Source organism: Cnephaeus nilssonii, assembly GCF_951640355.1.
Source record: "Cnephaeus nilssonii genome assembly, chromosome: 13".
NCBI lineage: Eukaryota > Metazoa > Chordata > Mammalia > Chiroptera > Vespertilionidae > Cnephaeus > Cnephaeus nilssonii.
Genome location: NC_137084.1, coordinates 16,802,705 through 16,820,018, shown reverse-complemented (window position 1 = coordinate 16,820,018; position 17,314 = coordinate 16,802,705). Strand labels below are relative to the sequence as shown.

Here is a 17,314-nt window from a genome sequence, read left to right as displayed (position 1 = left end):
ATATAGATTTTTGTTTCTTTCATTTAGCAATATGCATTTAAATTTTGCATGTCCGGTCAAGGCACATACAAAAAGCAACCAATGAATGCGTATAAGTAAATGGAACAATAAATAGATCTCTCCCTCTCCCTCTTCTTTTCTCTCTCTAAAATCAATCAAAATAAAAAAAACTTTTAAATAAAAATATTAAATTTTCTGCATGTCCTTTTGTCACTAGAAAGGGACTTGGACAGAGGCAGGTCTGCCCCAGTACGGTCCAGAATGTGTGGACTCTTGAATTCGTGCAGGAAAGATTTCACAACATGAGTCGAGGTGATTTTGAGAGTATGTTTATTAAAGCTGAGGGCAGTGAAATAAAGGAAGGTCTTAAGATAGAAGAGGTAAGATCACAACCACAGGAGTGTGCCTGACGGAGCTGCCTTGGCCCTTTGGAAACGTGAGGAAGAGTCAAGCCAGGGCTTCTTTCTCTCTCTCTCTCTCTCTCTCTCTCTCTCTCTCTCTCTCTCTCTCTCTCTCTGTCTAGAGGTTTATTGACTTTATTGATTTTTTTTTAAACAACCAGCTTTGGGTTTTACTGATTTCATTTTTCTCTATTGATTGCTTGTTTTTAATTTCATTGATTTCTGCTCTAATTTTTATTTATTTTCTTCTGTTTACTTTTGATTTAATTTGCTCTTCTTTTTGTTTCCGAAGGGGGAAGCTTAAATTATTGTGGTAAATTTCCTTCTTAGCACTGCTTTTGCTGTACCCCACAAATTTTAATACATTATATTTTCATTTAGTTCAAAATATTTTAAAATTTCTCTTGAGATGTCTTCATTGAGCCATGTGTTATTTAAAGTGTGTTGCTTAATTTCTAAGTCTTTTAGAATTTGCCAGTTATCTGTTTGTTACTGATTTCCGTTTTACTTCCCTTGTGGTCTGACAGCATCCTTTGTAAAGAGCGTGGGGCCTCGGCCACTCTTCTCCGCTTCCCCTCCTGTGGGTGGCGCAAGGCACAGGGCAGCAGGGCAGCAGCCTGGGGTGAGGGATAGCGGGAGGCGCCAGCCCAGCTGGTCCCCACCTGGATGGAGGCCTCCATATCTCCTGCCGTAGTGCCTTCTCTTGCTGCAGCTCCTGGCTGGGCCTCTGCTACACTAGACATTTGGCCTTAATTCTAAAATTAAGTACTTCTTGCCCAGCCAGATTGGCTCAGTTGGTTGAGTGTCATCCTGTGTACCAAAAGGTTGCATGTTCGATCCTTGGTCAGGGCATGTATGGAAGGCAACCGACCAATTGATGTGATGTTTCTCTTTCACATCGATCTTTCTCTTTTCCTCTCACTAAGTCCTAGGGTGAGGATTCAAAAAATAAAAAATAAAAAAATGTAAGTACTTCTTTCTCTTGGCACTGGCACATTATTTGGTCCAGTCTCTTACAAAAGGACTTTCCATTGAGGAAAAGCATACAGAGATTGGAGTAAATTATCAAAGTAATTAAAAAAAATTTTTTTTATTGATTTCAGAGAAGAAGGAAGAGGGGAGAGAGATAGAAACATCAGTGATAAAGAGAGAATCATTGATCCGGCTGCCTCCTGCATGCCCCATACTGGGGATCGAGCCTGCAACCTGGGCATGTGCCCTTGACCGGAATCGAACCCAGGACCCTTCAGTCCATAGGCCAATGCTCTATCCACTGAGCCAAACCAGTTAGGGCCAAAGTAATTTTAATGACGGTCACATTACATTTATTGTTTCAGTAAGTTCTCCCAACAGCTCTATAAGTTGTAGGTATTCTTATTATACCTTTTTTATAGATAAGAAACTTATCTGGTTTCTTTATCTGTAAGGAGAGGCCAGGGATGTTGCTTAAACATCCTACAATGCACAAGACCCACCCCACCCTGTAAACAATTATTGGCGCACAGTATCAACAGTGGAGGTTGAGAAACCTTGAGTCTAGCTTGTTCCATTCTGTTGTTACTGAGAAAACCTTATGGCCTCAGAAATCCCTCAGCAGTTTCTCGGGATTTGGTTTCTGAGGCTAAGTGCCTCCTATCTAATACTTCATAGCTCAGCCCATTGACTCATTCTGGCACGTCCTATCCTTCACCTTATATTAAATGGTTGGGTTTTTTTTTAGTTTTTTTTTTTTTAGTAGGGTGGTACTTTTTCTTCCTGATATTTCCGAGAGAGAGGCTTGGTTGGCCAGCAGTTCTTGCAGAAGAGAACCTGGTGACAATCTGTTGCTGGCATCGTTAGCCTCCTAATCTATGTTTACATGGCACCAAAAACTGACTCTTCCTGGTGCCAGGCTTCTTTTCTTCTCAGCACTCTGGCACTGTTGGCAGGGAACACCTCCCCAGTCCCTTCACACATGTTTATTTTATTGCACAGCTGTTCTCCAAATGATGTTTCTTGAGGCATTCTCAGGGTGCTTCTAGAGCAGTAGATTGGAGCCTTAGCCATTCGTGTTCCCAGTTGCAAATCCACAGCACTCAAAGCATCTGGTATTTTCCGTAACTGTTTTCCTGTTCGTAGTTCTCATCTTCTCCCTCATATTTTAAACCCTTAGAATATGGGGTTTGTTTCTTCCGTTTATTTTCTATCTTCTTTTAGCAACTAGCATTTCGTTCATCATATTCTGAGAAAATCAATTTATCTTCTTCCATTTAGGGTTATATGCTTTTCTATGAGAAGTTGGAGGAAATAAATGATAAGGAACTAAAGTAATTTGAGAGAAGCTAGTGGTCAAAGGAAGATGTCAACCATCTAGATAAGCAAGCCAGGGGAACAATTCATAAGCTCAGTGGAATTGAGCTTGGGTCAGAGTGCAACTGAATAATTCTGTCCTGGGAAGTGGTAGATCTTAGAATTTAAAAAATGGTTTTCATTATCAAGGAGGCCTATAAAAATAAGGAAGTTCCTATTAAGGAAGTCCCATAGGAATCTTAACCTTCTCGTGACCCAGAAGTTTAGCAAAAGTTTCTGATTAGATGTGATTATTATAGAATTTTCTGTAAAGGTTAAAAGGAAGGGCATAGTCCTAGCTGGGTAGCTAAATTGGTTAGAGCATTGTCGCGATATGCCAAGGTTGCGGGTTCAATCCCTGGTCAGGGCACATACAAGAAACAACCGGTGAATGCATAAATAAGTGGAACAGCAAATCATTGTTTCTCTATCTCTTTCCCTTCCCCTCTCTCTCCCCCACCCCCTCTCAAATTAAAAATATAAAATAAAATAAAGGGAAGGATATATAAATATATATTTACCTAATTTGAGTGGTGTGCCACAGGGCCCTCAATAGGGATGTGAGGTCAGTGAACTCATTGACAGCATCCCCCAAATGCTGTCTTCCTCAGGCCTTAGGGAGATCATGACCATTTGGGTCTCTGTCTTTGAATCTGTAAGATTTTAAAGAATATGTTGTTTGGGGGGGTATTGTTTTCTCTAAAATGGTATTTCTCAACCTCTATTTCATTATTACCCTTCTTAGAGCCTTCTTAGGAGCCTTTTTAGACATTTCCCCCCCCTAATCATCTCTATTGTCATGAAATTTTAATATCACGGATGTGCTGTGTATCTGTTTATCTACTGCAGTACATAGGAAGGGAACTAGCTATTGTACTAAGATTCCCCTCCACCCCCCCATGAGCTAGTTTTCACCCCCATGAGGGTAATATTGCCCGTGTTGAGAATGCATAATCTAGACATATCATCATCTTGAAAATGAGCTGTTACAGTATATGTACTTTTCTCTGCAGTTGAAACTGGGACAAAGGCACTATCAGTAAACTAATGTTGAAAAATCTTCTCATGCAGTGGCCTGTAGCAACTAGAGAAGAGTAGGAAGAATACTTTTCTCATATTTTAGGGCTTGTGTGCTCTCTGAATAATCTTTTGGCCAGTTGAGCAAACAATTGGAAAACACTAGGAGTAACAGCAATGAAGGCAGTTCTCTAAAAGTTAAGAAATAAAAATAAAAAGATGACAAAACGCTTTGTAATGATATGCAGAAATAGATATAAAATTGTTCACTATTTGGAGACTAGTAAGCTCTAACAAGCTCAGTTTCTCAAAGCAGGAGTTGATTTGTAGCAGAGCATACCATTTAGGTTGTCTAGCATGCAAGAATGTTCTCCCAAGAGGGTTTGGCTCTGTCTGATCGGAAGGGTGGTTGTGTACGGAATGCACCTTGGAAGGAGGAGGAGGAAATGACATGTTCATGTAAATGAAATACAACTGCAAATTAAAGTGTCACCCTGTTAAAAAAAATCAATTTTTTATTTAATTGGCTACCAAGGAAAAAATGTCATACCGAAGTGTGTATCTCAGGGAAATTTAAACTGTGAGATGTTACAAGTGAATCTGGATTCAGAGAAGTTCTCGTGAGTGGGGTGGAAGTGTGGGTTATAAAATGTTGTCTTAATAAAAATATTTTGATGCTGAGAAACTAGGCTTATAAATTTCTGCTGTGTTACATGCCAGGGGTCCAGAAGAAATTAACAACTATTACCTCATTTGTTTTTTATAGTCTATATCCAGTCAGCTGTATAGTGGCTGCCTGGTCCCTGGAGGAAGCCTTCTTTTAAGATGTTTTATTAGGAAGAAGGTCATACACTAAGGAGGGGAAGCTTTTTACTAAAGAGTGCTGCTTATTACAAAGACATCCAGAGACCAAAATGCTTTTCTCTGTTAATGGTGTCCTCTCATGCTTTCACTTTTCGTTTTACTCTGTTATTTTTTTAAAATCCTTACCCGAGGACATTTTTCCATTGATTTTTAGAGAGAGGGAAAGAGAGAGTGAAAGGCAGAGAAAACTATTGATGTGAGAAAAATACATCAATTGGTTGCCTCCTGCACGAGCCCAACCAAGGCCCCAGCCAAGGAGGAGCCTGCAACCGAAGTATGTGCCCTTGACCAAAATCAAACCTGGGACCCTTCAGTCCGCAGGCCGACACTCTATCCACTGAGCCAAACCAGCTAGGGCTTGTTTCACATTTTTATGAAAATTCATGTCTCTCTAGATTGTGAGCTTACCAAGTAGGGTATATACAGTATCTGCAACATTGTTGGCACTAAGTAAATGTTAATTAATAATGGGAGGGAGCAACCCTGGCTGGTATGGCTCAATTGGTTGAGTGTCCTCCTGTGCACCAAAAGGTTGCCCGTTCAATTCCTGGTCAGGGCATATGCCCAGGTTGTGGATTTGATCCCCAGTTGGGTGACTGTGGGAAGCAACCGATTGATGTTTCGCTTTCACATCAATGTTGTTGTTTTTTCTCTCTCTCTCTCCCTCCCGCTCTATCTAAAAAATCAATTAAAAAACATATTAAATAATGGGAGAGGGCTGATGAATGGGATTATATTTCCACATAAAATTGTTCTTGAGAAACATTTCTGGTTTCTCTTTTAGACAGGGGCTTGACAGATGGGACTCGCCAGCATTCTTTAGCCCTAATATGGTTCTTTCTCTTACCTCTCTCCTACTAATCTCAGTATGGATTTATTTATGTTCTCAGTGGAAACATGTAGACAAACACTGTAATGGACTCTCTTGTCTTCTCTCTCACCAGGGGCAGTGATTGGTGATGGACAGTCTGCTGTGGCCAGTAATATTGCCAATACTACCTACCGGCTCCAGTGGTGGGACTTCACTAAATTTGACCTCCCAGAAATCAGTAATGGTAAGCCAAGGTAGAACTTGGGATACTGATGGATGGGGTATCTCTTACTGGTGAGCCATAACTCAGAAACTCATGTAGCACCGGACTTTCCATCATCTCATTGAGAAGCAGATTGCCATATGCCATTTCTGCAACTCTCAGTTACACAGTTCAGCAAACATATATAACAGCAAACAATGCTAAGTACAGTACGAGGAACAGTGCTAAAGTGGATACAGAAATGAAGATGTCTGTGCCCTGAGAAGCTTACTTACGAGTAGTTCATTGTTCTAAGTCTAGAAGTTAGGTGGGACCGAGAGAAAGAGAAGAAAGTATAGGAACTGAGAGCTGATCTTGTGACCTTTGAAGAAAGATGTAGTGATGTTAAACTCATTTATTAATCCAGATCTTAATGGAATGGAGCGGAGTGTCATAATTGATATGTTTATATGTTTGCAAATATGTCTGTCTGACAGTCCAGTTTCCCAGTCTCTATGGAAATCTGCAATCCCATGCCCCTGTTGTGCAGAGGGAACCACAACATTTCAGGCATCACATTTCACTTTCTGTGTAATGAAGGATTCTCTCTGACACATTCCTGAGAAGTGGCAGTTCAGACTCTACTTGAACACTTCTAATTTTTTTTTTTACATTCAATATTATTTTGTACTAGAGGCCCAGTGCATGAAATTCATGCACGGGGGGTTGGAGGGTTGTCCCTCAGCCCAGCCTGCACCCTCTCCAATCTGGGATCCCTCTCACAATCCAGGACTGCTGGCTCCCAACCGCTCGCCTGCCTGCCTGCCTGCCTGCTTTGCCCTAACTGCTTCTGCCTGCCAGCCTGATCACCCCCTAACTACTCCCCTGCCAGCCTGATCGACGCCTAACTGCTTCCCCTGCCGGCCCGATTGCCCCTAACTGTCCTCCCCTGTAGGCCTGGGTCCCTCCCAACTGTCCTCCCCTGCTGGCCTGATCTCCCACAACTGCCCTCCCCTGCCGGCCATCTTGTGGCGGCCATCTTTGACCACATGGAAGCGGCCATCTTGTGTGTTGGAGTGATGGTCAATTTGCATATTACTCTCTTATTAGATAGGATTAGTTTCAGGTGTACAGTGTAGCATAGTGGTTAGATCAGTGATGGGCAACCTTTTGAGCTTGGTGTGTCAAACTTCGCCAAAAAACTGAGCGTAACTCAGGTAGTGTGTCACTTTGAGGAAAAAACATTATTTCGCAAATGTTTCATCCTCAGGAGCAGCAAATGTTTCATCCTTGGCATGCGGCCGCCTCAGCGGCCACGTGTCATCAGAAATGGCTACGCGTGTCAGTGCTGACACGCGTGTCATAGGTTCGCCATCACTGGGTTAGATAGTCATAGGCTTTTCAAGTGAGTTCCATCTTTTCAAATACCTACCTGGCACCATACAAACTTACTACAGTATTATTGACTGTATTCCCTATGTTGTACTTCACATCCCTGTGACTATTTTGTAACTATCAGTTTTTAGTTTTTAATCCCTTCATCTTTTTCACCCAGCTCCCCTCCCCTCTGGCAACCATCACTCTGTTCTCTGTATCTATAAGTTTCTTCCTATTTTGTTTATTTATTTTGCTCTTTAGATTCCACATCTAAATGAAATAATATGGTATTTGTCTTTGACTCATTTCACTTTGCATAATACCCTTTAGGTCTATCTATGCTGTCGCAAATGGTAAGATTTCATTCTTTTTTTATGGCTGAGTAATATTTCATTATGTATATGTGTGTGTATGTGTGTATGTATTTTTTGTGTATACATATACGTATACACACACACACACACACAGCTGCTTTATCCACTCATCTATTGATGGACACTTGGGTTGCTTCCAGATCTTAGCTCTGAAAATAGGGGGTGCATATATTCTTTCTGGTTGGTATTTGGGGATTCATTCTTAGGCTATATACCCAGAAGTGGAATCACTGGGTCATAAGGCAGTTCCATTTTTAATTTTTTGAGGAATCTCCATACTGTTTTCCATAGTGGCTGTACCAATCTGCTTTTGCACCGACAGTGCACAAGGGTTCCCTTTTCTCCACATCCTGGCAAACAGTTGTTATTTGTTGATTTATTGATGATAGCTATTTCGACAGGTGTGAGGTGATATGTCATTATGGTTTCAATTTGCATTTTTCTGATGATTAGTGATGTTGAGTATCTTTTTATATGTCATCTGTATGTCCTCTTTGGAGAAGTGTCTATTCAGGTCCTCTGCCCATTTTTTAATTGGATTGTTGGTTATTTTGGGTGTTGAGTTGTATGAGTTCTTTATAAATGTTGAAAATTAACCCCTTATTGGATGTATTACTGGCGAGTATTTTATCCCATTCATCTATTTGAATACTTCTGATAATAGGTCACACTGTGATTAAATGGCCTAATCCATCACTGCTAAATTCTTGTTAATCTTCTCTCTTGTACCAAGTTGTCACTTCCTCCTATTGGTCCTAGTTCTACCTCTCAATTGCCGTACAGTATGTCTAACAATGCCTCTTCCCTGTGACAGTCCTCCAGCTATTTGAAGATGAACTGCCATTCTCCTTTAAATCTTTCTTTTTAGGCCTCACTTTTCCTTTTACTGGTATGGTTTCCAAATTCTTGTCATTTCTGCTCATCTTCCCTTTTTGTTTTGGGGGGCCAGAACAGAGTGAAAAACTCCAAGTGAGAACTGTCCAGTGCATAGTAGAGTAGTGCTTTAGACAGTGTTGGCTTAGCCTAAGATTCAGCAGTTTTTTCAGAAGCTACTACTGAATTTGTAGTAACTTAAAAAATTCTTTGGAAATTGTTAATAAACCAGGACTCTGCCATCCTGTAATTACTTGTGCAAGTTGAATCTTTTGAAAACGAAAGCAGGTTTGTATTTGTTTCTATTAAATTTTCTCTTAATAGTGTTAGTTGTAGTTCCTAGTTCTTGCCTCTCAACATCTGTTTGAACTTTGAGTCAGTTTTTCTTTCTCAATCTTACATTGTCTAATAACTTGATGAACATGCTTTCTCTGTCTTCCTCCGCATCGCTAACAAAATGGTGGATCAGGACATTGTATCAAGCCTTGTGGTAGGTTACTGTGGACTTCTGTGTCGATTTTGGTTCATGAATTAGCAGTCTGGGCTGGTGTTCACATCTGAAGCCCACATTTTTCTGTCAGATGCCTTAAAATAATCAAGATATTCTCTTGTCTATAGCATTTCCCAATTTGCCACTGTTGGTATCCTTATCAGACAATGAAAATTAGGTTAGTTTTTCGTGTCCTGTTCTTAGTGAAACCTCAGTAGCAATCATTTCTTTCTTTCTAAGTACTTATAAGCTGCATGTTCAGTGATCTGTTCTTTTCGTTCTGCAGGGAATTGACTGCAATCTACCTTTTCCCTTATTAACTACCGAGTTTGCCTGTTTATCTCTGGCCCAGATCTTGTTGCCATAATTTATTTACAGTTATTTTCTTGCTTTATTTTGTTTACTTTGTTTCTTTTATGGTAATCTGAAATCTTATCATTTGAAATATATTCACATTCAAAATTTTTAAAAGTAGAAAAGGACATACAGTGAAAAGTTTCCCAGCCCTGCTCCCAGCTACCTACCACTCCTCCCCATAGGCAACTGCAGTTAGCAGGTTCTTGTATGTCTTTTCAAGAATATTGTATGTGCCCTAACTGGTTTGGCTCAGTGGATAGAGCATCGGCCTGTGGACTGAAGGGTCCCAGGTTCGATTCCAGTCAAGGGCATGTACCTTGGTTGCAGGCACATCCCCAATAGGGAATGTGCAGGAGGCAGCTGATCGATGTTTCCCTCTCATTGATGTTTCTAACACTCTATCCCTCTCCCTTCCTCTCTGTAAAAAATCAGTAAAATATATTTTTAAAAAAAGAATATTGTATGTGTATACAAGCAAATGTATGTTTTTCTAGCCTCTGTTTAACCTGAAGGATAGCATGTTATACATGCTTCTTTCTGCACTTTGCTTTCTTAACTTTACACTATATCTTGAACTTTTCACATCCTATATAAAGAAAGGCTAATAAGTAAATAGACCTAACTGCGGAACGACCAGTTGCTATGATGTGCACTGACCACCAGGGGGCAGATGCTCAATGCAGGAGCTGCCCCCTGGTGGTCAGTGCACTCCCACAGGGGGAACGCTGCTCAGCCAGCCAGAAGTTGGGCTCAGGGCTGGAGAGTGCAGCAGTGGTGGCGGGAGCTGGCTTAGTCCCACTCCCCATGGAGAGGGGGAGGAGGGGAGCGGAGGAGCGGGTCTAAGCTGTCAGCCAGACATCCCCCAAGGGCTCCTGACAGCTGCGAGAGGGTGTAGGCTGAGGAACACCCCCCCACACTCTCACCCCCACCCCCGTGTACAAATAACCGCCTAGTATTCCATTGTCCAAAGGTCAGGTCTTCTGGTGAGGGACTTTTATGTTGTTTTCAATCTTTTGCTATACAAATCGTGATGCAGTTTGTCATTTTGCACGTGTGCAAGTATATCTAGGACAAATTCCTAGAAATGGAATTGGAGGGAGGAAGAGTATGTATATTTGTGATTTTGGTAGATATTGCTAAATTGCCCTCTGCTCAGGTAATGCCAGTTTATACTCCCAACTACAGTTTATGAGAGTGCCTGTTTCCCTACACTCTTGCTTATAGAATGTGTTAGCATATTTTTGGATATCTGAAAATCGGATAGGTAAAAAAAATAGTATATAGATGTTTTTAATTTGTATTTCTCATATTACAAAACAGGTGGTGGGCTTCTTCATACACTGAGCCATGCAGGTGGCCTTTTCTTGACTGTCCATGTGCTTTCTTTAACTGTTTTTCTATTGTATTGCTGGTCTTTTCCTTATTGGTTTTACAGGAATGCTTTATAGATGAGAAAATTCACTTATAATAGGCGTTTACTAGTTGCCATTTGTATTTTGACTTTGCTGAAGGTTATTTTTCCTCATAGAACTTACTTTATGTAGTCAAAATTACCCAACTTTCCTTTTATGATTCTCAGATTTTGTGTCATCATTAGGAAGATCAGTAGTAATTTTACATTTTAGTTTTTTGCCTCTTAGTCTTTGATTCACTAGGAAATTTAACCTAATACCAAAGAAGCAGGGTATGATTTGACTTTTCCCTCATGGCTACTCATTTGTTCCAGACAATTTATAGACTAATCCATTTGCCTCCATTGCTTTGGGATGTTACTTCCATCCTATTAATAATTTGCTGTGTGTATTGAGATGTATTTCTAGGCTATTTTGTCCCAGTGATCTTTCTGATTACTCATGTGAGAGTGCCGCATGGGTTTTTTAAGTTTTGAAGCTTTATGTTTTAGAATTTGGTAGGACTCTCCTCTTGCTATTTTTTTTAATCCAAATTTTCCTGCCTGCTCAAGCATTTTTGTTTTTCTGCATGGACTTTTAACTGCCTTGTTTTTTCCCCCTGAAAAAAATCCTGTTAGTGTAATTATTATGATTGTATTAACTTTGTAATTAACTTAAGGAGATTCAATATCTTTATATCTTCCAATGTAAGAATGTTAATATCATTTCCAGTTTCTCTTGTATTCTTATGAATGTTAAAAGTTTTCTTCACTTGATCCTGTACATTTCTTAAATGTATTGTTACAAGCTTATTTTTTAAAACCTACAATCGTACTGAATTTGTTTACTAGTTGTTATCAGCTAAATCTCATGGGTTTTCTAGATGTGTTATCTATAAATAGAAAATTTACCTCCTCCATTCCAAGTTTTACACCTGTGATTTCTTTCTCTTGTCTAAATGCATTGGCTGCTATCATGAGAACAATGTTAGTAATAGCAGGCATCCTCATTGTTCCTGACTTTAACGGGAAAACGTCCAACTTTTTCTCAGCAAGCATATTGCTGGCTTTGGGTTGAACTAGAAATAGTTTATTATTTTAAGGAAGTCATCTATTCCTATTTTACCAAGAAGTTTATGGGTTTTTTTTAAATAAAGAACAGATATTGAATTTAGTATGCCTTTTCTGTATCTATAGAGATGATCATATTTTTTTCTCTCCTTTGATTTACTAATATGATCATTATGTTAATAGATTATGTACTATTGAAACCATCCTTATATTCCTTGACTAGACCCCACCTGATTCAGGATATATTCTTTAATGTTAAATTTCTTTCATGTAGCTTGCTAATAATTAGAGGATTTCATTGTAATTTATGAGATGAATCTCTCCCCCTTTTTTTCTTTTTAATACTCACCCTGAGGATATTCCTTTCATTGATTTTTAGAGAGAGAGAGAGTGGGAGGGAGGGAGGAGGAGGGGAGAGAGGGGGAGAGAAACATCGGTGTGAGAGAGACACATCAACTGTTTGCCTCCTGCACTCGCCCTGGCCAGTGGCCGGGGATTATACCTGCAAGCAAGGTACATGCCCTTAACTGGGAATCAAACAGGAGACCCTTCAGTGTGCGGGCCAGTACTGCAACCACTGAGCAAAACTGGCCAGGGTGAATCTGTCCTTTCTTGTTTCTAAAATCTATGGGTTTTGGTATCAGTGTTATGCTTGTGTTAAAATGTGGAGGTTTTTCTTCGTCTGAAACAATTTAAATACTATTGGAATTACTTATACTTTTAATACAAAGACCTGATGGTTGTTTTGCTTCTGTTTTTCATAAGCATAGGGAGAATTAGTTCTTTGATAATTTTCCTTGTCAACTGTCCTATGGTGGTTAAGCACATGAGCTCTTGGGTTACACTGTCCAGGTTCAAATCCCTGCTCAGCCACCTTCTAGCATTGTGACTTTGGTTACTTAATCTCTCCACACCGTGATTTCTTTGTCTACAAAATGAGGATAATAATAATGCAAATCTCATAGGATTGTTATGAGAATTAAATTAGTTAATACATGTCAAACACTCTAAGGTCAGTAAAGTTAGCTCTTTTTATCATGTCTTTTTCTTGGAAATTGCGCCATGATTCTTTGAGAGTATGGCCTTAATTCTGAAGTCACACCTGTACTCTGAGGAACATGCTTTTCATCTCTGAAGAGTGATGTTTATGTAAATAAGATAGTTGCTTCCTTAACTTGTTGTCTCATTTGTAATGGGCTTCTGATCCTTCTTAAGCATGTTGTTTCTACCCAGTTGGAGATCATTTTCCTTGAGAGAAAAACAAAATATTCAGAAGAACAAAGGTATTGGATATGCTAATGTCTCACAAGGCCTTTTTGGATGCCTTTAACATTTTTTGTACAAGCGTCAGGGCGTTCCAATTACAGCTTTCTATCGTTCTCCTTCTGTGTTCCTTCTTACATCTTGTGATCATGGGTCTTGTAATACCCGAGCTGATCAGAGAGCATTATGTGTAACTAGGTTGATTCATTTCGTTTGGCTCACCTTTCTCCCTCATTTAAATCATGTGTGGTGTTAGAATTCTGCTTTTTATAAGAGCCCTATTTTTCTTAGAGTTTTGACCTTAGGCAAAACCTGCATTCTAGAAGTTTAGGGCACATAATGTCTGATGGGATAGCCAAGTTCCTTTTCATGGTATTACCCTCTAGAATAATAATCACTTTCACCTGAGGTTCCCATCATTAGCTTTTAACTGATTGTGTTTTGTGGTTGGTCTGAATAAAGTCTAGTTATGGTTTTGATCATTTCTCAAGTTAGGCTAGAGATTCTGGCCACCTGTTTCAGTTGGAATACTATCTGTAAAGAGATTAGAAGTTTGTGACTAAGACCTCAAATGCATAATTTTGAAACTGTTTTCATGGGTGGAAAATAAGGAGCGCATTAGATTCACTGTGAATTATACTTTGTTTTGGGTTTTTTGTGTGTGTGTGTTTTTTTTAATCTTCACCTAAGGATACGTTTTTATTGATTTTTAGAGAGAGGGGAAAGGAAAGAAAGAAACATAAATCTGTTGCCTCCTATATGCGCCCCAATCGGGCATTGAACCCACAACCTAGGTATATGCCCTAACTGGAAATCCAACCCACAGCCTTTTGCTATACAGGTCGACGCTCCAAACAACGGAGCCACTCGGCCAGGTGAATTACACTTTTTAAGAGAAACTCTTATTGGGTAAATAGCATTGGTCATTAGGGTACCCTGAGTGGTATGGGGCAGATCATAGCACAGAGATCAAGTAACTGGGGAATGCTTATATTGTCACCTGCCGCGCTCTGTGCAGGAGGTCTTATTCTGAAACTAGAGGCCCGGTGCACGGATCCATGCACCATTGGGGTCCCTCGGCCTGGCCTCTACCCTCTCGCAATCTGGGACCCCTCAGGGGATGAAGGAGAGCTGGTTTCGGCCTGATCCTGAAGGCCAAGGCAAGGGACCCCACTGGTGCACAAATCCGTGCACCGGGCCTCTAGTATGCATATAAGATCTTTGGTTAATCTCTTTCTGCCTTCCCCCTTCCCTCTTCCCTCTGAGATTCATCAGTCTGTTCCATGTTTCCATGCCTGTGCTTTCCACTCCTGTGTTGAGCGTCTGCCCCCTGGTGGTCAGTGTGCATCATAGCTACCAGTCAGCCGGTTGCTTAGGCTTTTATATATATATATATATATATATATATATATATATATATATATATATACACACACACACACACACACATACATACATACATATACATACATACACACACACACACACACACACACACACACACACACTAGAGGCCCGGTGCACAAAATTGGTGCACAGGTGGGGTCCCTAGGCCTGGCCAGTGATCAGGCCGATCAGGTTCTCCACCTCCCTGTCTCCTCCTTCCCTCACTGCCCGAGTCTGTCGCCACCCACCCCCAGTTCCCCATCCCAGCCTGGGGGGAGGGACCCAGGAGGTGGGCCACCAGCCCCAAGAAGGGAACAGCCCTTGGCCTCCCCTGGGAAAGGGGCCATGTCTGCCACTACCCATCCCCGGTTCCCTGTCCCGGGTGATCGGGGCCTGCTGGCCAGGGGGAAGGACCGGGAGGTTGGCCGGCAGGCCCCATTGGCGATCAGGGCCTGTGGGCCGGGGGCAGCTCCTACATTGAGCGTCTGCCCCCTGGTGGTCAGCATGTGTCATCGCGACCACTCGTTCCGGTCACTTAGGCATATATATATAGACTAGAGGCCCGATGCACGAAGATTCATGCAAGAATAGGCCTTCCTTCCCCTCGCTGCCGGCACCGCCTTTGCTCCAGCCCAGAGCTGCCTTCCACCTCTTGCCTTGTTGCATCAATTTGCATATTCCCTCCTTATTAGCTGTGGGCGCCGCCATCTTTGTTGCGGAGTTATGGTCAATTTTCACACACATCTTTATTAGATAGGACTAGTGGCCTGGTGCACGAAATTCGTGCACATTAAAAGGGAATTAGCCCTAACTGGTTTGGCTCAGTGGATAGAGCGTCGGCCTGTGGACTGAAGGGTTCCAGGTTCAATTCCAGTCAAGGGCATGTACCTTGGTTGCGGGTATATCCCCAATAGGGGTGTGCAGGAGGCAGTTGATCGATGTTTCTCTCTCATTGATGTTTCTAACAATCTCTCTCCCTTCCTCTCTGTAAAAAAAAAAAAAAAAAAAAAAAAAAATCAATGAAATATATTTTTAAAAAATAAAAAAGGGAATTAATTAGAGAAAATATTTTAATATTGCTATTTGCCCTTTCTCTATAATAGAAGTGTCAGAGATGAAAGAAAATTAGTAAAATGTATATGAAAATCTTCCTCCTGTCAGAGTCTGGGGCATGCCGCAGGACCCAGAGTCAAGTCCCCACCCACCTGCGTGTGCCTCAAAATCGCAAGAGACCCAGACCTGGCCAGCCCCACCCCCATTGGGCGAGATCCAAACCCGTCTGGCCCCACCCCCATCAAGCCCCTCCAGGCAGGGGGTGCAGCCTCAGGTCCCCCGTCAAGCCCCGCCGTGTGGGGGGCACAGCCTCAGGTCCCCTGGCGCACGCCAGGCGGAGGGCACAGCCTCAGGTCCCCCAGCCTGGCACCGGGGTGGGGAGGCGCAACCTGAGGTCCCCCACAGGGTGGGGGGTGTGGCCTGAGGTCCCCCGGCCCGGCACTGGGGTGGGGAGTGTGCCTTGAGGTTCCCCATCAAGCCCCACCAGGAGGGGGGCACAGCCTGAGGTCCCCCAGGCCAGCACTGGGGCTGGGGGTGCAGCCTGAGGTCCCCCGGGCCAGCGCCGGGGTGGGCGCACGCCCTGAGGTCCCCTGGCCTGGCACCGGGGTGGAGGGCATAGCCTGAGATCCCCTGTCAAGCCCCGCCAGGCGGTGGGTGCGACCTGAGGTCCCTAGTCAAGCCCCACTGGGCGGGGGGCGCAGCCTCAGGTGTCCTGTCCCGCCTGGCTTCACGCAGTCTCAGGTCCCTGCTGATCGCTTGTTATGGGAACCCCGCCTCCGCTGTGGGCGCAGCCATCTTGTGATGGCATGATGGTTAATTTGCATATTACCTCTTTATTATATAGGATAGATAGGAGGGGCTCAGAGATAGCCCAAAGGAAATTTTCCTGCTGGTTTAAACCCTTTGGATAGTGTCTAATGCATTTGCAAAAGCACTGCAACTGCTAATCACTCCCATGGCCTCATCTGGCCGACCAGCAACAGGCTACAAATCGATCTTTGTAAAAGGTGTTTGTTTATAATTTATGGAGCTGATAGGAAGGTAGAGCCATCTGCTCCTCCACCATCAGCACTTCTAACCCCTCCCATTCCCTGCTAGGGCATTTTCACTTGGAAATCATTTATAATTAGGAGAAGATTACATTGCAGAGTCTGGAACATGGTGGCTTCCTGCTGTCTTCTGCATCGTTTTTTTTCTCCCCCTGGAGCTGCCCCCCTGAAGCTCTGAAGCAGTTTTGATTTGAAAAAGCCTCCTTTCTTTCTAGCCTTTATTTCCATTCTCTGCTTCACAGCTGACTGCTCCATCATTGTTCCTCACATGTGTTTTTCTTTAAGTGCGGGCAGGTTGCTGGTGCTACAGCTCAGGGATCAAGGACTGTTGGTAAGGTAGCAATTTTCAAGTATGGCCCCAAACCAGCATCAAGGACACCTGGAAAATTGTTAGAAATGCAAATTCTCAAGTCCTTTCCCTGATACTGTTTTAAATAAGCCTTCCAGATGATTCTGAGGCAGGTTGGCGCTTGAGACCCACTGTGTGGTAAGGCAAGCCAGCGAGCAGAACAAATATTTACAATGGTGTGTGGTTGCCAGTGTCTGGGGCTACATTTCACTTCACCCTTTTCTCTACCTGTTTACGTTATTATTGAGTCTAAAAAGGATGAGGGGTCCTTGTCATTAGTGCATTTCTTTCTATGGCCCAAGAAAACTAGCAACAGATTTGAGAAATATCTCCTTATATGAATTAACTCATCAAAATGTCAGCCTCCTGAGAAGCTGCACCAGTAAACTGCAGCATTGACCACTCACCATGGTCACTGAGCATTTCCATTCCCGTGTGGGAAATTAATAGACAACAAGCAGCAAATGTAAGTTGCTAATTGGAGCTTTGAAATAAAAATGGAGTTGTAAACACACCACCCAGTGCTCACTGAAATGAAGCTACCAAATCACTGTGCGCCTTCCACATCCCTTCATTAGGGTAGAAGTGAAAGCGTGCACAGTTTCTGAAACACAGCATGCTGTTGGAGAAGCTCTGTTTTAGTTTTCAGCATTCTCTTT

At 42.3% G+C, this 17,314-nt stretch overlaps 1 protein-coding gene across 10 annotated transcripts in view; it reads left to right on the top strand.

Moving 5' to 3' along the window:
* AMBRA1 (autophagy and beclin 1 regulator 1) overlaps positions 1-17,314 on the top strand; it is a 169,095-nt gene that overhangs the window by 116,717 nt on the left and 35,064 nt on the right. For all 10 annotated transcript variants that reach the window (XM_079788544.1, XM_079788540.1, XM_079788542.1 and 7 more), the window contains one exon: positions 5,555-5,665. In XM_079788544.1, coding sequence (XP_079644670.1) covers positions 5,555-5,665 — 111 coding nt within the window. The remainder of the gene's footprint in view (positions 1-5,554; positions 5,666-17,314) is intronic.